Source organism: Aquarana catesbeiana, linkage group LG04, assembly GCF_042186555.1.
Source record: "Aquarana catesbeiana isolate 2022-GZ linkage group LG04, ASM4218655v1, whole genome shotgun sequence".
Classification (NCBI taxonomy): Eukaryota; Metazoa; Chordata; class Amphibia; order Anura; family Ranidae; genus Aquarana; species Aquarana catesbeiana.
Genome location: NC_133327.1, coordinates 369,046,761 through 369,068,187, shown reverse-complemented (window position 1 = coordinate 369,068,187; position 21,427 = coordinate 369,046,761). Strand labels below are relative to the sequence as shown.

General features: G+C 41.4%; 1 protein-coding gene across 2 annotated transcripts in view; it reads right to left on the bottom strand.

Moving 5' to 3' along the window:
• Positions 1 to 21,427, bottom strand: part of LOC141140175 (uncharacterized) — a 323,779-nt gene that overhangs the window by 63,337 nt on the left and 239,015 nt on the right. Inside the window, exons 29-34 of one of the 2 annotated variants that reach the window (XM_073627054.1) lie at positions 21,041 to 21,203; positions 15,639 to 15,777; positions 15,107 to 15,260; positions 14,287 to 14,382; positions 3,316 to 3,459; positions 1,292 to 1,389 (exon numbers count right to left, since the gene is read on the bottom strand). In XM_073627054.1, coding sequence (XP_073483155.1) covers positions 1,292 to 1,389; positions 3,316 to 3,459; positions 14,287 to 14,382; positions 15,107 to 15,260; positions 15,639 to 15,777; positions 21,041 to 21,203 — 794 coding nt within the window. Of the gene's footprint in view, positions 1 to 1,165; positions 1,390 to 3,315; positions 3,460 to 14,286; positions 14,383 to 15,106; positions 15,261 to 15,638; positions 15,778 to 21,040; positions 21,204 to 21,427 lie in introns of both variants that reach the window. The other variant, XM_073627053.1, reaches the window with a different exon arrangement.

Genomic DNA, 21,427 nt, shown 5'->3' with positions numbered 1-21,427 from the left:
ATTCCAAACAAATGGAATTGAGGATAAGGGGAAAGGGGGGTTCGGGAGCGCACAACAGAGGACATTACAAGGAGGCAGAAGAACACAGTGAGAAATGATTTCTTGAAAAATATATTACAGAACCATGTAGTAGTGGACATGTATAGATTTTTTTAGAGAATAAGGATATCATTTAGTGTCACTTTAAAGCTTAAATCCGGTATAAGCAAATCATGTCTAATTACAAGAGGCATGTGTATTCTTACTTAAATTTTGGAGTGCTGTGTGTAATTCTTCCAGATCTAGCCTAGTGCTGGATGAATAAAGTAAGAGAACTGCCACATCCCAAAATACAGAGAGAAAAAAGAGGAAACTGGACCCCTAGGGACTTTGTAGGCAGATGAATGCATAAATGAGTAAAATCAAAAAAGTTTATCAGCTGATACGGGGGCGGTGGAACACGTCTGGGGAATCACTGTTCTACCTTTTAATATAGCTGTACACTGGGTATTGTTTGTATGTCATGACATTTTACCATGTAGTTGAAAATCTGAACATATGTGTGTACTTATATTTATACCGTTGTACCCATAGATCTTGACACCCAGCTAATTTCTTTCCCTTGAAGAAGGTATTTTATGATATTCCGAAACATGACGGGACTTTTTCTGTAATATTCATCCAGAATATTATATATATATATATATATATATATATATATATATATATATATATATATATATATATATATATATATATATATATCCAGAACTAGGTCTGACATTCCACTGGACCAGCTACATGTACCAGGATTAGAGCTGTTTGGGTTGTATTATCATTTTGTGTGCCTCTATATTGCTTATTTTAGCCTTTATTATTTATTTGTTCATTATACATATTTTTAACATGTGCAAATAGACTTTTTTGATTTTACTCATTTGTGCATTCGTCTGCCTACAAAGTCCCTAGGGGGGCAGTTTCCTCTTTTTTCTCTACAAAAGGAAAGATCGGATCAGTGATAATGAAGTCAGCTCATATGCTGGTCCAAATCAATGTGTAAGCTTTCAGAAAGGTAAGAATGTAATTTGTCTGGTTGCATTTGAAAAAAGGTCTGGGGAGCTGGTGCAGCACAGGAGAAAATCAAGTGTTATGAAAGCAAGTTTTTAGTGTGTACTTAACAGATTACCTGTACATTTCACAAAACTGTCTATACAGACGAATGGTGTTTATTTCCTCGACTCTAAGTTTCTTTTTTGCCCATCTTTCTTTAAATACTTCCAACTGTTTCCACAGTATTAGAAAGGAACTCAACTGTCTGTATTCTGAAATTGGATCTTGGTGTGATTGATCCATTTGGGAACTTTTTGACACTCGCTGTTCTTCTCCTGCAGGTGATTTGTCAGTCAGCATCTAGAAATAAATCAAAATGTGAACACTATACATTGGGCTAAAAGACCTCTGTGTGACTGAATGCCATGTGCATGCTAACAGTGGTAATATAGTACTAGCTAAGACAGGTAATATACATTGTATAATGGGAAGATGTGCACAACACACCTTAAAGACCCATTCACACTAGCAGCTGCGCTAGAACGCAGCTGCTGGTGTGCGATAGGATGACAACGGTGCTGATGCGCCAATTGCAACGCATTGCACGGTTTACAGTTTTTTAAGCAAACTTCATTAAGTTCTATTGGCTACAGAGCAATGCAAGGCAGTGGACTGCATTGTTGTGTGCTGAAAATAAAGCTCTGCATGCTGTAAATTTTTTAACGCCCACCACCACTACGCAGTGGTGTGAACTGGCCTGAGAGGAGACAAGGCATTTTGCCTTGCCTTGTGGTGGGACTGCACTGTAATAGCTGCCTAGAGCAGTCCTGCCGCACCTTGTGTGAATGGTCCCTAGAAAAGATGTTGGCTATACCTTATTTTTATCCTTTGTTAAGTGACTATGAACAAAAAGCTAAGCCACACTTGATATGGTTATATTGTGTAACTGTGAAATTAAAAGTAAAAAAGTAAAACATAAAAAGTTTTCTAAAAAAAATAGAAAAAAGCTACAGCAGGTCTTACCACTGCTACAGGACCCAGCAGACTGGGATGTCTAGGGCTTTCTGACCAGAGAAAACGTTATCTCTATAGCACCAACATTTGGCAGATCATTTCTGATAAAATTAATGTAGTTTAGGCCAGTGGTCATCAACCCTGTCCTCAGGGCCCGCTAACAGGCCAGGTTTTATGTATGACCTTGGGGAGATGCAGACTAGAATACTGTAATGTAATGTATAATGTATTTCAGTTATCTTGAAAACCTGGCGTGTTAGTGGGCCCTGAGGACAGGGTTGATGACCGATGACCACTGGTTTAGGCCTTTCTAATAACAAGTAAGTCCTATAATAGTTTCGCTGTTGTACATCATCATCCACAGCATGATCCAAAGTATGACACTTGACTTACGGATAAACTGTACCTAATGGAATGTAAAGACTTTACTTTTTGATCATGTCCATAGCTTTGGCATTCCCCAAAGTCTCTTTTTCTTATTACCTAGCAATAGTGTGTCTATCAAGGGACTAAGGCTGGCCATAGATGCCTTGTTTTTTTTTTTGATCTGCAATAGGTCTAATTGAAAAAAAAACAAAACAAACAGATTCTCCCATCCACACAAGTGACGTGGAAGGAGGAATCCTTGCTGCTCTGCAATTGTATTCTGACAGTGAGACTTCTTCGCTGTCAGAATACACTGCTCAGTGGCTGCAGCTGATTGGCTGAAGCCACTGATCATGAAAAGTTTCACAACGGTCCCTTTAGATCGACTTCTGTCAAGAGTGATTGGCCATGGATGGATCGAAATTCAGTAGATTTCTTGCTGAACCACCTGAATTTTGATCTGTCTATGGGCAGCTTGGGTTTACAAAAGGGATGTTATCTTATGTAGTTATGTGTACATGAAGTAGTAATTGGACATTTGAATAGAAATAAATACACAGTTTTTAGTTCTGATGATGAGGATTGGGGGAAACTTTACTCCCCACATCTAAGGCATGTGCAGGAGCAGCACCATAAAGATTGGAAGCACCCAAATACTGCCCATAGGACTACACATCAACATCATATTTGGGCAGTATTCCTAACATTCTGTAAATAGCTTATGGAGAGTCAGTAAAAAAATAGATAATATTGAGTTCATGTGAAGAGCTAGGATAGTTATTTCTGTTGATGTGCTCACAGGGCTTTAATTGTGTTGCTTCACAGCCAGAAATCCTAAGCATCCAAGATTATCTATCTATTGGATGATAATAATAATAGTTCCTATGTGTTTTAAATCCAGCTCACCTTTTTTTCATCCAGGTTCCCTTCAATAGTAAAGGAAATAAAGTTGTATTTGCCTTGAAGTATGTCCTCCATTAAAAGATGAACCCCGACAAGTTCTCCATGAGCCACACTGCGTTCATGGTCTGTCATATCACATAGGCACAACTAGATAGGTAAATAAAAACCGTATAACCATAGCAGACTGATAACACACAAAAACTTCTTTGTCTTTGAAAATGAGGACTGAATCAATATCATGTAAATGCAGTTCATGAACATATTAGGAAGCAGTGACTAACCACACACAAATCCCAGTCATTTTTTTTTTACAAATAATCCAATTAACCAAATAAGAAGCAAATAATAACTGACCATATTTAGGGCTGGATTTGTATAAAGGCCATTAAAGAAAATATTTCCTGAGAGAAATATGTGGACTGCCAATTGCTTGGCATTTGCATGCTGTGTGCCCTAGGTAATGCCCACATGTGATGCAGAGACCCTGTGATTGAAAAAAAATGAAATTCAATAACAAGGGACACGAGGAAAGATCTAGGTGATACTGGACATCCTCCAACCAGGAAATGAGGTGGGCTGTATCTGATTGTACAAACACAGCGTTTAGGTGTAAATGTGGTGATAATGGTATCTTCAGAGATAAAAAAAATGCTGCTTGGTGCACATTCTCAAGTTCCAGTTGAGTGGCACACAAGAAACAAGAAAGCCAATGTACAGTAGCTGCAGCGCTTAGTTTGTTGACAAAGTTCACACTGCTCTGCTAGAAAATGTTTTATCAGCTAGGACAGACACGTCACAGTGCTATGGAGAAGTAAACAGAAGAAATAGAGCTCGGCAAAGAAATTATGTGTAAAGGAATGTTTAAACCAACAGTAATATCAGTCATTCATCAGCCATAGATAGGCAGCTGATCCTGAAATTCTAAATATTTTTGTAAAACGTTTTTAGTAATAGTAATATTTTTAGTATTACATACTAGCTATTCACTGTCTAATTCATTCCAAAGAGAGCATTGCTGTTCAGAGGAAGGAGAGTTTATTGGGATGAGTCCCTGCTCTCACTTTCCCTTTGGGTGTTCATTTCAGCTTTAGTTAAGTCCCGTAAACACCAGGCATTTTTTTTCAACAAAAGGAGAAACCAGAAAATGTAAAAAAGCATAAAGCATCACCTGCTACAAAGTAGAATGTTCATTATTAACAAGCAATATAACATTTCACATTTACAAGACTTAAAGTGGAATTCCAGTTTATACCCAACTAGCCTTTAATCGTTTCCTGCTTGGCCAATGTACATAAATAGCCAGATGGGTGCTCTGTTGTTTCAGGATGACATAACCGTACTTCCCAGAACAGTGTGCTGTGCGTGCCCCCTGGGGCACTCAGCAGTGCGATCTGTTATCACTTTGTCCACCGGACACAGCCGATAACCGATCACGGTACTGGGCTGTTGTAATCGATCCTTGTACCATGTGATCGCTGTGACTATTTACAGCGATCACAGTTACAGTAGTAAACAAAGCTTTCATTCATTAAGCCTTGCTTACTACTGTGTCTGTGTGATCTCATAGTGATCACATGGTACAAGAGCCAATCACAGCAGCCCTGTACCATGTAATAGCTGTGACCTATCACAGCTTCACAGTAGTAAACAAGGTTTCATAAATGAAACCTTTGGACAGTCTTTCTGATTGCTAATTACAGTGATCTTTACTGTAATAAGCAATCAGAGTGTAAAAAAAAAAAAAATCCCTGATAACTCCCCACTATGGTGTCACTACACTGCTCTGGTGAATAAAAATTGTAAAACATAAATAAAAAATGAATATTATAAAAAAAAAAATATATATATATATATATATATATATATATATATATATATATACATGTAATATATATTTACAGAAAATCAAGTATTTCTTACAGAAAAGTATTGCAGTAACACATGTTTTGCTATACACATGTTTATTCCCTTTATGTGTATTGGAACAAAACAAAAAAGGGAGGAAAAAAAGCAAATGGACATAATGTCACACAAAATTCCAAAAATGGGGTGGTCAAAATACTTGGCACCCTTTCAAAATTGGATAAATAAGATTGTTTCAAGCATGTGATGCTCCTTTAAACTCACCTGGGGCAAGTAACAGGTGTGGGCAATATAAAAATCACACCTGAAAGTAGATAAAAAGGAGAGAAGTTCACTTAGTCTTTGCATTGTGTGTCTGTGTGTGCCGCACTAAGCATGGACAACAGAAAGAGGAGAAGAGAACTGTCTGAGGACTTGAGAACCAAAATTGTGGAAAAATATCAACAATCTCAAGGTTACAAGCCCATCTCCAGAGATCTAGATTTGCCTTTGTCCACAGTGCGCAACATTATCAAGAAGTTTGCAACCCATGGTACTGTAGCTAATCTCTCTGGGCGTAGACGGAAGAGAAAAATTGATGAAAGGTTGCAACGCAGGATAGTCCACATGGTGGATAAGTAGCCCCAAACAAGTTCCAAAGAAATTCATGCTGTCCTGCAGGCTCAGGGAGCATCAGTGTCAGCGCGAACTATCCAACGACAAAATGAAACGCTATGGCAGGAGACCCAGGAGGACCCCACTGCTGACACAGAGACATAAAAAAGCAAGACTACAGTTTGCCAAAATGTACTTGAGTAAGCCAAAATCCTTCTGGGAAAACGTCTTGTGGACAGATGAGACCAAGATAGAGCTTTTTGGTAAAGCACATCATTCTACTGTTTACCGAAAACGGAATGAGGCCTACAAAGAAAAGAACACAGTACCTACAGTGAAATATGGTGGAGGTTCAATGAAGTTTTGGGGTTGTTTTGCTGCCCCTGGCACTGAGTGCCTTGAATGTGTGCATGACATCATGAAATCTGAGGATTACCAAAGGATTTTGGGTTGCACTGTAGAGCCCAGTGTCAGTAAGCTGGGTTGGCGTCCGAGATATTGGGTCTTCCAGCAGGACAATGACCCCAAACATACGTCAAAAAGCATCCAGAAATGGATGGCAACAAAGCACTGGAGAGTTGTAAAGTGGCCAGCAATTAGTCCAGATCTAAATCCCATTGAACACCTGTGGAGAAATCTTAAAATTGCTGTTGGGAAAAGGCACCCTTCCAATAAGAGAGACCTGGAGCAGTTTGCAAAGGAAGAGTGGTCCAAAATTCTGGGTGAGAGGTGTAAGAAGCTTATTGATGGTTATAGGAAGCGACTGATTTCAGTTATTTTTTCCAAAGGGTGTGCAACCAAATATTAAGTTAAGGGTGCCAAGAATTTTGACCAGTCAATTTTTGGAGTTTTGTGTGACATGTCCAATTTGCTTTTTTTTCCTCCCTTTTCTTGTTTTGTTCCAATACACACAAAGGGAATAAACATGTGTATAGCAAAACATGTGTTACTGCAATACTTTTCTGTGAGAAATACTTGATTTTCTGGAAAAATTTCTGGGGTGCCAACAATTTCGGCCATGACTGTGTGTATATATATATATATATATATGTATATATATATATATATATATATATATATATATATATATATATATATATATAAATTTTTTTACATACTTTCGCTGGAGAAGTGTTACTATGGTGACATCTTACTATCTTACTATGCAGTGACTGGCTGCTCTGATATGACTGTATGTCAGTGTTGCCAGCCATTATCTCTGATGACCACCACAGCAGTACAATGTCACCAGACCAATGTCGGTCAGTATCCCTAATCACCGCTGCACCACTCAGTGTCCTTAATCACTGCAGTTCACTCACATTGTCCCTAATCACAGCAATCCACTCACAGTGTTCCTATTCACTGCCACACCAAAACGGAATGTGTCCCTAATCAGCGCCGCACCAGTAATATTGTCCCTAATCACCGCCACACCAGTCATATTGTCCCTAATCACTGTCACACCAGTTACCGTGTCCCTGATCACTGCCACACCAGTCCCAGTGTCCATGATCATCACCACACCAGTCACATTGTGTCTAATTACCTCAACACCAATCACATTTTCCCTGATCACCACCATAACAGTTACAGCTTCCATGATTACCGCCACAACAGTGCAGTGATGCCTCTGCCTTCTGCCTGTACTAACCCTGGCCTGTTTATTGACCACGTTTCTGGGAGACACCAGGCCAGTGAACATGGCATTGCTGGGGGCAGCCACGTACTGGTAGGCTAGGCTTGTGTGGCTTATAAGAACTGGTGCTGCTATGGGTGATGCTACACTAACCTATATTCCCTGACCATTTAGGTGACCATTACAGTATGTTGGTTTTGACACAATTGGTTAATTTGCGTGATATATAAGATACAATGTCTGGTGTATAATCAGCCCAGACAATGAAAAAGTCTTACACATGTGGTATCACCATACTCGGGAGGAGTAATAGAATGTGTTTTGTGTTGAAATTCTAAGTATGCCCATGCTGCGTGTGAGGAATATCTTATTAAATTGACAACTTTGTGTAACAAAATTAAGCAAAACTTTTGGCAAAAAATGAAGTCTTCCAAAGACTCACCACGGGGGTTATTTACGAAAGGCAAATCCACTTTGCACTACAAGTGCACTTGGAAGTGCAGTCGCTGTAGATCTGAGAGGAAGATCTGAAATGAGGGGAAGCTCTGCTGATTTTATCATCAAATCATGTGCAAGCTAAAATGCTGTTTTTTATTTTCCTTGCATGTCCCCCTCAGATCTACAGGGACTGCACTTCCAAGTGTACTTGCAGTGCACTTGTAGTGCAAAGTGGATTTGCCTTTAATAAATAACCCCCCATGCCTCTTAAATAGTACCTTGGGGTGTTTACTCTACAAAATGTTGTCATTTTGTGAGTGTTTTATTTGTCCTGGTGCACCAGGGCCTCCAAAAATGATAGGTAGTGAGGAAATGTCTAATTTATACTCCTCAAACACTTAAAGGTGGTTTGTTGAATTTTGGAGCCGTCTATATAGTCGCCATACTCGGGAGAAGCAGCAGAATGTGTTTTGGGGTGTGATTCTAAGTATGCCAATGATTTGTGTTAAAAAAAATATAATAATTGACAATTGTGTGTACACGAAAATACATTTTTATTTTTTTCCTGTATTTCCCAAAAACTTATGATGAAAAATTACATTTTCGAAAGACTGTCTATGTTTTTCAGAAAAAACTTGAAGTGCTTTCTTTCCAAAATGTAATTTTGTGGATGTCCTGATGATAGGCAGTCTGGAAATTAGATGCGTAATTTACAGTATGCTCCCTGAAAGCCCAAAGGTGCTCCTTGGATTTTGGGTCCCTCTATGCATCTAGGCTGTGAAAAACCACACATGTGGTATTCCAATGCTCGGGAGACATAGCAGAATGTGTTTTGGGGTGTAATTCTAAGTATGCCTATGCTGCGTGTGAGAAATAACTTGTTAAAATGTCAACTTTACCAAGTGTCAGCCAGCCTGGCTGCAGGGGAGAGGAGGAAGCACCTAGAAGGGATGGGCTATAAAAGCCAATATGTGATCTCATCATCACCACTCAAGGCTTTACTAGCCATTGTTGAGCGCTCACCCCTCTCCTTGCAGCTGCCGCTGAGTGACACAGGGGAGACGATGTGACCGGACCAGAATGGCTTGAAAAAAGTTGTTTTACATCTTTCTTACAAAGGTTAGTCAGCGTAGGTGTTGGGGGGGGGGCACAGTTTTAGGGCTAGTTAGGTGTAAGATGGAATTCCACTTTAAAAAGAAGTGTATTTTTCAGTTCTGAACATAATGAAAAAATAGGAAAATACAATATATACAATACCATTACACATTACATTAAAGTGATACTAAACTTAGGACCCTGCATTCACAATATCTGGTCTCCCACGGTAAGTATAATATGGAAATGCAATCATTTTAGTAAATATAAACTGCTAAATACTTTTTATCATCACCAGTATATATAGCAGTCTTGTGGCTTCTATCGGTGCCTGGTAAAGCTTGTAGGAGGAGCTTTCATACTGCACTAGCTGTCCTATCAGGGTGCAGAACCCCCGACCCTCTGTCTGAACAGTGCTGGTTGGCCCTGTGCTGATCACATGCAATCTCCCAAGAAAAAAAAAAACTCTCTAGTAATACACACCAAACTGAGCCTGACTCCTTTAACTCTGGCTTATCTGGACGTGTTTTGGAGTCAGTGGAAGAAGAGGAGGATATGTGCATACAGGATCAAACAGCCTTTTTACACAATGCAGAGGATTAACCCCTTAGGTTCCACAGTGAGTATAACAAGCATGCTTTACTGCATATACAGACTGATTTTACTGTTGTGATTTTAGTAACAATTTAAATGACATAGTTACATAGTTAGTCAGGTTGAAAAAAAGACACAAGTCCATCTAGTTCAACCAAAAAAAAGAAAAAAAAGAAAATCCCATATACACAATCCTTCACCCACAGTTGATCCAGAGGAAGGCTAAAAACTCCAGCAAAGCATGCTTCAATTTGCTACAGCAAGGAAAAAAATTCCTTCCTGAGCCCCTGAGAGGCAATCGGATTTTCCCTGGATCAACTTTACCTATAAATGTTAGTACCCAGTTATTTGAAGTTAGTTCCCTTTTTAAAGCAATCTACTGAGCTAGCAAGAAGCACCTCTGGAGGGAGTCTATTCCACATTTTCACAGCTCTTACTGGGAAGACACCTTTCCGTATTTGGAGATTAAATCTTTTTCCCTCTAGACGTAAAGAGTACCCCCTTGTCCTCTGTGATGACCTTAAAGTGAATAACTCAACAACAAGTTTACTATATGGACCACTTATGTATTTGCACATGTTGATCATATCCAACCTTAATCTCCTCTTCTGAAGAGAGAATAAATTCAGTTCCTCTAATCCTTCCTCATAGCTGAGCTCCTCCATGCCTCTAATCAGTTTGGTTGCCCTTTTCTGCACTTTTTCCAGTTCCCCAATATCCTTTTTGAGAACTGGTGCCCAAAACTGAACTCCATATTGCAGATGAGGTCTTACTAATGATTTGTACATGGGCAAAATGATATCTTGCTCTCTGGAGTCCATACCTCTCGTAATACAAAAAAGGACTTTGCTCGCTTTGGAAACCACAGCTTGGCATTGCATGCTATTATTGAGCTTATGAACTATCAAAACCCCCAGATCCTTCTTTACCATTGATTCCCCTAGTTGTACTTCCCCTAGTATGTATGATGCATGCATATTCTTAGCCCCCAAGTGCATAACTTTACATTTATCAACATTAAACCTCATTTTCCACTTAGTTGCCCAATTAGGCAGTGCATAGAGGTCAGCTTGTAAATTGGAGACATCCTGTATGAAGGACTCTTGAGCCCCTATAGGGAAAGAGGGCCTTGACTTATGGGGGCATGGCCAGGTGCCGGACAAGGTGGTTGATGGTCCCCAAGGATTGGTGGAAATATGGGGGTTGGGCTGGGCCTGAGCTCAGAAAATCATTGCCCCTAGGGAATTCTGGGTCTTTTGAAGAAGTGGATGGAAGAGCTGCGCACCCTCTACCCTGCACCCTGAAGACCCTGCACCCTCTACCATGGACACTGACCTCCTGTTAGCCAGGGTTCACAAGCTGGCAGTACAGGGTCAGGCTGATTGGCTATTTGCCCTTCTCTCCCCTGAGATGGCTTCCTCCCCGGCTCCCCTGCCACCTCCGGAGCCACCTGCTTCCAGGGCCCGGAGGCACGCCTGCCCACCTTCCCATCTGAGCCCCAGTCCTTCCAGGGCTACCTATATTGCTGCCGTTTCTCCCCACTCCTCTGGAGCTTCTGCTGCGCCGGGTGCCGGATCTTCACCATAGTTTAACTGGCCCTGCTGCCAGTCGCCACCCCAGTGGAAGCCGCGGCCCGGGCCTCCTCCTGCCCTGCTTGCTCACAGAGTCCTAGAGCCCTCCGGCAGTCCTTCGGCTGCTTCTCCCCTGTGCATTCCCATGTGTCAGACCGGGCTGGAGCTTCCCACCTCTGCTCACCGCCCGCGGATGTCCACCGCTAGTGTTCCTGGGTCCGCCCCCACTTCCTCGGTGCCCGGCGGGTGGGGGCTAGGGGGGTCGCACGGAGATCCTCCTGCTCTGCCTGTTCACCAGCACGCCAGCCTGGAGCCTCAGCAGTGGCCACATGTCCTCATCTTCCTGCACCCGGCTGGGCGGGAGATTCCTCCACTTTGCCTGCACCAGCAGACCTGTCCCTGCCAGCTGCTCCTTTTCTCCCTGCGCCCAGCCAGGCGGGAGATTTAAATGTGCCAATCATGTACCCTGCCTCACAGATGACAGCTGCTCATCTGCATCCCCCTGTGTCCAGCTGGGTGGGGGGTTGCCGAGCTGCACCTGCTTCTCACCCCTTGCCTCTGACTCATGCCTACCCACATCTCCCTGCGCCCGGCCTGGCGGGAGATTGACGACCTTCACCTGCCACCCACCCCTAGCCGCTGAACTCTGCCTACCAGCATCTCGCTGCACCTGGCTGGGTGAGAGATTCCCATCTGCTGCCTGCCACCACAGCCTTGCCCCTGTCTGCTACTCAGTACCATCTCCCTGCGCCAGGCAGGGCAGGAGATTCCCATCTGATGCCTGACGCCACAGCCTTGCCCCTGTCTTCTGCTTGGCACCAAATCCCTGTGCCCGGCAGGGTGGGAGAGTTGCACGCCACGCCCGGGATGTGGGCTGCACCTGCCACGGGTCCTCCATCCGGGGTCTCCGGTTGCTCTCGATTCTGCACGGCAGCTGTCCTCAGCCACCCGGGCTCATCAGGGTCGGTGGCTGGACCTCCACCCCTGGACCTCTCCTGTCATCATCCTCCTGCCTCACCAGCCACCACCTTTCCTTGAGGAGATGGATGTCGCGGGCCTCTGCAGGCCCCTCCCATGGACGATCCTGCACCGGGCATTCCTCCTAGATCCGCTGCTGGCCGCCCTTCTTCAGCCCCGCCTCCGCGCATCAGTGAGTATGATTGTGATTTAATTTGGGGTAGGTCCAGTGACGCTGCCGTATCGGGCCCGCCGGACGAACACATATTTACGTTCGTAAAATTGGTCCTGTCCTGCATGGGCGTGTCGGGTCCAGCAGTTAGTTCAGACTCCGTTGCAGGCGGCAATCTGTGGGCAGTTTCGCCTACCAGCATGCGCCTGTTGGAAGACATCAAGGATAAGATCTGGCGTTGCAAATGTATTTATTTTCTCGTCCTAGTCCCTCCCGACAGGTAGACGATCAACAAATCTCGTCGGGCGGACGTTGCGGCGCAGGGTGACAAATCTAAACAGCTTCCTCGGATGTTCAGGAACTGGCTGCAGGGGTTCTGTGCTTACGCCGGAGTGCTTTGTGAGCAGTTCCCGGCTTTGTGAGCAAATGTTGGCTGCATCCCTCTTTTGTTACCTTGATCTTATTTGGGGTGCCTATAAAGTTCACGGGGGTCAGTATTGGTTTTACTACGACACCCAGTTTCGCCATAAAGTGGCATCAAGAAAGGAGTTTTGTTTTGATTGCCAAGACGGTAGCCTGTGGTTATTGCTCATGTACCCCCTTCGTCCTTTCAGTCCCTGGCCGGTGCTCTCTCCGGAGCTTCAGCTGCCCCCAAAAAAGGTTTATGCTGGATGTTCAATGAGAGCCACTGCAAGTGGTATACCGCGTGCCGTTTTAAGCACGAGTGCTCGCTTTGCGGGGGTGCTCACCCAGCCAGCCGGTGTTTCTGGAAGGAAAAACAATCACTTTCCTGACCGGGGGCCAAGCCTGACCTTTCTAAACCAGAGGACGCAACTGAACGTCTTAGAGATGCTTCCCTGGCTAGACCGATACCCCCTTCATAGGGAAGCCTTGATCTTGAGGGACAGTTTGGACCGTGGCTTTTGTATCCCCTTCACTCCTTCCAACGTGCCGACCATGGCATCTAATTTGAAAACTGCTGTTCAATTTAGGTCCATGGTGGCCGAGAAGCTCCAGAAGGAATTGGATTTGGGGCGTATGGGAGGCCCGTTTGATCTCAACCCTTTCCACAACCTGAGGGTTTCCCCCTCAATGTGGTTCCAAAAAAGGCTGAGGAAAAATTCCGCCTTATCCACCATCTGTCCTATCCTTCTGGCTCCTCAGTCAATGACAACATCGATAAGGAGGAATCCAAGGTCCACTATGCCTCTTTCGACAAGGCGCTTCACGTGATCAGGGCTGCTGGTCAGTCGGCTGTGCTGGCCAAGGTGGAAATTGAGTCCGCCTTTCGTCTCCTCCCGGTCCACCCTGAATGCTTCCATCTGCTGGAATTCTACTTTCAAGGAAGCTACTTTTTTGACATGTGACATGGTGAGGGACGTGGTGACAGCAGGTGAGTGGATGCCCACTAACAGGCGCTGCCATGATGGATCTGAAATGACAGGTGCTCTTTAAATGTAATGTCTTATTCTTGCTGGTAGTTAGAATCTTTAATAATTGCAAACAAAATGAAGATTTCCTATGTAGCATAAAAAGCTGTCAGGTTAGTAAAACAGCAATATCAGAACTGATTCAATCATACAGTTTGTTATGTACATAGATTTGCAAAACAATGGGATAAAGGAATATTTGCTGAAATTTGTTTTATCTCATGGTTACTGTGACATTGTGTGAATGCATTAATGCAGTACATGTTATCTCAGCTTGCAGAGCTTGGATTAATTGAAGGAGTTTATCAAAAATGTAAATATTGAAGAATATAGGGCCTCATGCTACATAAATAAGCTTCATTTCATGCTGAATAAACTAAATTATTAATGTATCTTAGCAAGAACTCGTTTATGTGGTCCCTTAATAAACTCTCCAGTATCTTCCCGACTATAGAAGTTAAACTAATAGGTCTATAGTTACTTGGTAAAGACTTTAAACCATTTTTAAATCTGGGCACCACATTGGCCCTACGCCAATCCAGTGGTACCATTCCAGTCTTTAACGAGTCCTTAAAAATTAGAAACAATGAATGAATGAATGAATATGTTAAGAATATTTACCTGCATATAGTGCCCAATGGTATGGATTCCATTAACTGTCAGTGGAAAGAGTCCACCATTGGCTAAGAATGTCCTCCAAGGATAAAGCATAAATGTCTACAAAAAAACAGAAGATTTTACATGTAAATGATGCTCAGTCTGGAATAGTTTCATTGGAACACTCAATTTTTAGTTTGTGTGGAAAATGTGTGGGCTGGAAGACAAAGAATGGCGATGCCTATCCTTACATTGTGTACTAGTGATGGGGGACAAGTTCACTCTTTGATTTAAAGTGCATCTATCATTAAATTTAAGGATTAAAATTAGCATGCGATGTTACCATTAACAAATCACATTATTATATTGAGTGAAAAGCATGATATGGATAATGATGATGCATGAGCACCAAATTCTTGGGATGCCATCATCCTTAAAGTCTGACCAGCAACTAATTAAAAAAAAAAAAATAGGCGCGATAATTATCAGTGGTAGGGAAAGTTTTAGTCGGGCTTTTATATTGTTCCTGATCCCATTGGGGCAATTCTCTCTGACTTCTTGCCCTTATGGCACCCATACAGAAAAAGAGGGCGCAGAGATCACCTAGACAGGCAGACGCAGTCTGCAAAAAAACACTGTCGGAAATTTTAAAGATTTTTTGCTTTGTCCAGACACAATAAAAGCCTGAGAGAGACTTTAACTCTTCCCTGTTCTAACCAACATTGAATAAAGTATTTTTGTCTTGAGTTAGGCTTTAATGCAAACATAATCACATACATTGTAAACATTCTTTCCTTGCAAATGAGCAAAACCTCTGGTATAGACAGAATGGAACATTACTAACTCTGTGACTACGGGGATCAAGAGGCTGTGGCACAGGCAGCATTGATGAGAAAGCAGTCCTAACTACAGAGTCGCTCAGTGCTGTTAGTCCATGATACATATTGTCGGTTGTTGTTCTGAATGCAGAGATATTCCCAGTAGAAAGCAATGCATCCCTATAGAATAAAATATAATATTGTCATTAAAAACATATTATTTGTAGACATTTAGGGTTAATTGATTTGAAATAAAATATCAATAAGGACAAAACTTAAAAAAAAATTTTGATAGCATGATTAGAGTCACTGTCAGGTTTTTTATTGTTGACCGTGTCCCTGTTTGAAAGGTTCACTATTTCTAATTGTCCTGGTCACCAATTCACTGGGAATGAAAGAAAATGTAAATCCAAAATTTTGAATTGCCACCAGAACAGGAGTAGATGGGAATGAGACATTAATGAGACACGGATGGCAAAAAAAGAAACCGACAGCGGGATTAACCTTTGCCTACTTTATCCAAAATGAAAAAAAAAAACAAACGTATTGGCTACATACCGAATTAAATGGCGTACGGCCGCATCAAACTGCAGGATCATAACCTCACGTCGCAAGAGTAGTAATGAGGCTACTTCTTTTGGATCATGAGGATTTTGAAGGCCATCTATAAGGTTTTGTATGTCTCTCAGCTCCGCTCCTGTATGATACAGATTAGAAATAGTTTTGGAACGTTAGAAATGCATCAACTAATTAGAAATTAGCTTTCACATAATGCAAGATGGTAATCAAATGTAATCAGTGGTTATGGGTTCAATACAAATAAGTCTTTAAAGTAAACTTGTTGTAAAAAAAATATATGAGGCTACCAATGCCAGCCTCATATGAAAATGCTTGCTGCTTAGCTGTTATGCTGAACCACCAGCTTAAATATTTTTGTAGTCACAGACCTGGAACATGTGTGCAAATCAGGAGTTAGAGGAGTGTCAGAAGTCATCTGAATAACTGTTGAGGTTCATTTGAACATAATGGATGGCGCTGTGTAAAACAAAGAGTGTGAAAGTGAGTGTTTTTTAAAGTGACAAGTGCTTTGGTGCGTGATACAATCCTACATAAATAGAAAATTAAATAATAAAAATAATAAATAATAAATAAAAATAAATGTTATAGAATGACGGAAATAAATGATATCAAAGAAATGTGAATGGACCAAAAACTAATATATATTGTAAAGTGATAAATCCTTATAGAAGTTCAAATACATCAATATATATATTGAGCAACCACCATCCTTATTTTTCTAAATAGTAAGGCATGTGTTAATCAACTGCAAAGTGACAGGTGTTAAAGCTGAAAAGGTTTAGTAGTGCACCACACACACTACAATTATGTGAAAAAACGTTGAAAATTAAACCCAGTCCATAAAGGCGAGTGTATCAAAAAAATGTGTATCAGAGATATATCCAAAATATATATATATAAAAATATAAAAATATAAAAATGTGTATCAAAAAATTATGTGAAAAGTATGCAGTCCCAAATAGTTCATCTAGTGATACAAAATACAGTGCAATAGCGCATTTCCTAAAAGATTCTTCTTTATCAATGGAGATCCATGCAATACTTTTTTAGCAATTTTCCCCCCAATCTGATTGCACTCACCGGAGCTCCCTGCCCCTGCAGGGGTATGAGCGTGTGATGTCTGCCTTTAATCGCTCCAATCCCACCGGTGTCAGTATCCTTCCACTTGGCCCAGTTCAGGTGAACCTCTCGTTGAGAGGGGAGGGGGACTCACTGCCCCTAACTGCAGCACATATCCCAACCAGGCATCCACTTGCATGTGTTAGATAAAAAATAAAAATAGCTTCATAGTGCAACTTTGTTGGTAATTATAACTTTTATTCTATAATGCAGTCCAACAATATGACTGAATTCACTTTAGCCAAATAAAAGGTTTTAGAAATAAACGTTTAAATAAAAGGAGAGGGAGCTCACAGGCTCACTAACTCTCCACACCGTCCGGGGACGCAGCACTGTTGAAAAACTACCGCTTGCGTTCCACCGGTCTGGTTCCCGGAACCACGATACGCGGAAGTGACGTTGTACGTGCCAAGATAGTCCCGCCTTACGCGTTTCGTCATACAGACGTCATCGGAGGCGCTATCTTGGCACGTACAATGTCACTTCCGCGTATCGTGGTTCCGGGAACCAGACCGGTGGAACGCAAGCGGTAGTTTTTCAACAGAGCTGCGTCCCCGGGCGGTGTGGAGAGTTAGTGAGCCTGTGAGCTCCCTCTCCTTTTATTTAAACGTTTATTTCTAAAACCTTTTATTTGGCTAAAGTGAATTCAGTCATATTGTTGGACTGCATTATAGAATAAAAGTTATAATTACCAACAAAGTTGCGCTATGAAGCTATTTTTATTTTTTATCTAACACATGCAAGTGGATGCCTGGTTGGGATATGTGCTGCAGTTAGGGGCAGTGAGTCCCCCTCCCCTCCTCAACGAGAGGTTCACCTGAACTGGGCCAAGTGGAAGGATACTGACACCGGTGAGATTGGAGCGATTAAAAGGCAGACATCACACGCTCACACCCCTGCAGGGGCAGGGAGCTCCAGTGAGTGCAATCAGATTGGGGGGAAAATTGCTAAAAAAGTATTGCATGGATCTCCATTGATAAAGAAGAATCTTTTGGGAAATGCGCTATTGCACTGTATTTTGTATCACTAGATGAACTATTTGGGACTGCATACTTTTCACATAATTTTTTGATACACATTTTTATATTTTTATATATATATATTTTGGATATATCTCTGATTTTTTTGATACACTCGCCTTTATGGGCTGGGTGTAATTTTCAACGTTTTTTCACATAATTGTAGTGTGTGTGGTGCACTACTAAACCTTTTCAGCTTTAACACCTGTCACTTTGCAGTTGATTAACACATGCCTTACTATTTAGAAAAATAAGGATGGTGGTTGCTCAATATATATATTGATGTATTTGAACTTCTATAAGGATTTATCACTTTACAATATATATTAGTTTTTGGTCCATTCACATTTCTTTGATATAATTTATTTCCGTCATTCTATAACATTTATTTTTATTTATTATTTATTATTTTTATTATTTAATTTTCTATTTATATATGTAGGATTGTATCACGCACCAAAGCCCTTGTCACTTTAAAAACACTCACTTTCACACTCTTTGTTTTACACAGCGCCATCCCCTATATTCTGATTTCAACCTCTTTGGGGTAACACTGAGGTGTTCCCTACCTACATAGGGGGGCAGCAGTGTTTAAAAGTCTGAAGCGCGGACCCATTGATAGATTTATCATTTGAACATAAGATTCTATGCACACAGGGCGTGTGCTCAGCTCTCCTAAATGCTGTACCCCATGGCAGCAGTGTTTTGGAAGAAAAAACATTTGACACGTGTAATCACATCTAGACGAATTGAAGCACATCAAATGCTAGGGAGTTAAATAATTTCATTGGCCAGAATAAGAATTTATTCTGGCCATTGAAATTAATTAACGCTCAATGAATTTCTGCAAAAACACTGCTGCTACTGGACGTGCTGGCATTGGGTTTTTTTTTATGCTTCTAGATGTCTTGGCCTTTAAACACCTCTAAACGCCTATGTGTGCATGAACATATAGGCTAACATGAAGGGGAGTTTAGAGACAGAAAAAAAACACCAGATGCCCCTAAAAGCAGTGTTTGTAATGCTCAGTGTGCATGAGGCCTAAGATATTTTGGAAAATCTGTGATTATCTATATTTTTTAAGGTAGTAAAATGAACAAATTCTATGACATATATATATATATATATATATATATATATATATATATATATATATATATATGTATGATTCATTAATCATAATAAATCACCAACCCTTCAAATTGTTTACATACAGTGTATTTATGCTAACTGTAAATGGACGGTATGTCCATATTCTGAACAAGCATTAAAAGCACTTTGAAATAGGATCTCATTCACCTCTGTAGCTATAGGCATTGTGGAGAAATAAATCTTTAAAATGATTGTAAAGGTGACACACATGGTATACTTACCTGCTCTGTGCAATGGTCCTCCGCTGGCGCTCCTGGCTCCTCTTGCCTTCCGAGTGCCCCCATAGGAAGTTGCTTTCTATAGGAGCAATTTTGTGGACTTGATTCCGAGCCGCACTGTGTGCATCAATTGACACACACAATGCGGCTCGGTCCTGCCCCCTGCTCCCTCGTCACTGGATTTGATTGACAGCAGCAGGAGCCAATGTCTTGCTCACTGAGTTCAGTGAGGAGGGAGAAAGAGAGCAGCAATGCTACTCTCAGGCACATCCCTGGATTGTGATCAGGCTCAGGTAAGTATTTACGGGGAAAGAGGGGAGCTACACGTGAATGATTTTTTACCTTAATGCAGACAATGCATTAAGGTAAAAAACCTTCAACCTTTACAATCACTTAAAATTTCAGAACAGAGGCACCAAAATCACAACTCTTTACCCTTTACTTTCTATGGAGAGCAGAATCTTGACAGCCTGCCAGTCTTCCAATATAAACCCACAGCATGTGTTTCCAAGCTTCTAGTACCCAACCTGGGACCCTCAGGGCCCCTGCAGAAAGTAGTCTGCATTTTCCTTACATAGGTGCTTAAAGTGTTACTAAACCCACAACAGTAAAATTGGTCTGTATATGCAGTAAAGCATGCTTGTTATACTCACTGTGGAACCTAAGGGGTTAATCCTCCGCATTGTGTAAAAAGGCTGTTTGATTCTGTCTTCTCTGCTCCTCGGCTCCTTCCACTGTCCCTTAATAATTTCCTGATAACACAGAGTCTATGGAGTCAGGCTGCACATGTTCAATTTGGTGTGTATTGCTAGAGAGTTTTTTTTTTTTGGGGAGGATGCATGTGATCAGCACAGGGCCAATCAGCATTGTCTAGACAGAGGGTCAGGGGTCCTGCAGCCTCATAGGATAGTCAGAAAACTTCTCATACAAGCTTTAAACAGTGCTTGGCTGGACACTGATAGAAGTCACAAGACTGCTCTAACTGCTGATGAGAAAAGGTATTTAGCAGTTTATAGTTACTAAGATAATTTAATTTCCATGTTCTGTGTACTGTGGGAGACCAGATATAGTGAATGCAGGGTCCTGGGTTTAGCAACACTTTAAGTGGCTTTTGGTAGCATTACATTGACTGAATATTTTGTGCATCCTTTTGGTGATGTCAAGGGCCGCACTTGAGGCTCTCTATATTAGGAACATTGACCACCACTGTACTCTCTTCTTTAGAGTAGTATTCAGAGGTATATCTAACTAATCTTAAAACTGCTCCCTCCTCCTTCCTAACACTTATACTAACTAACCTGTTGAAGAAAGATCTCTATACTTGCCTATTTTCTGGCCTCTCTGGTTCAGTCACATGATCGGCTCCACTGTGTCAGATAGCAGCAGCTTCAGGGGAGAGGAGGGAGCAGCAACAAGAGATGGGCCATAGTAAGCGTATGGGTGACGTCACTGCTTCCAGCTGTTGTCAAACGCTCTCTCCTCTCCCCTGTAGCCGGCTGCTGGCTGACATGGGGAGATCATGTGACCAGACTAGAGCAGCTTAATTATAGGCAATTATATAGATCTTTCTTACATAGGTAGTTAATATAGATGTTAGAAGTGGGATGAGGACAGTTTTAAGATTAGTTAGATATATTCTGAAAGTCTACTAATACTAATAATTGAGGATTCATTATTGCACAGTACATGCAGCTAAAAAGGTTTAATAAAGAAAGAATTTAAATATACATAAATATATACATATAGATAAATTATAATATATACAAATGTACACAGTCTGGGCACAGATGAATTCTAAATGGCTGACTCCAGGAGACACTCAATTATCACACGTAGGTACCTTAGATTCACTTAATAAATTACACAATGTTACCTATTCCTTCTATGCCTCCCCAATCGGCTGTCAGCTCCATGTTTTTTAAACTTCTGGAATCACCACATGAGTTTCCTAGCTGTGCAAAGCTGAGTACATAGGAAACAATGTCATGCAGAGCGGCAACAATTTGCAAAGTGCAGTACAAAGCTCGATGTGCTGCCTGCAAAATAATAGAACATGCTATAGTAAAACAAAACACATTGGCTGAAGATTCCAAATCAGGTAATGTTGCCTGTGAAAGCTGAATTACAGCACATATATTGACTGTCAAAATTAACCATTTTTTTGTGTATTTTTACATTTAGAATAATAAAATGTCATAGCTTATTGAGAATAGTTTTCTCAAACAAAACACAATGGACAACAAACCATGCTGGGTAAGCA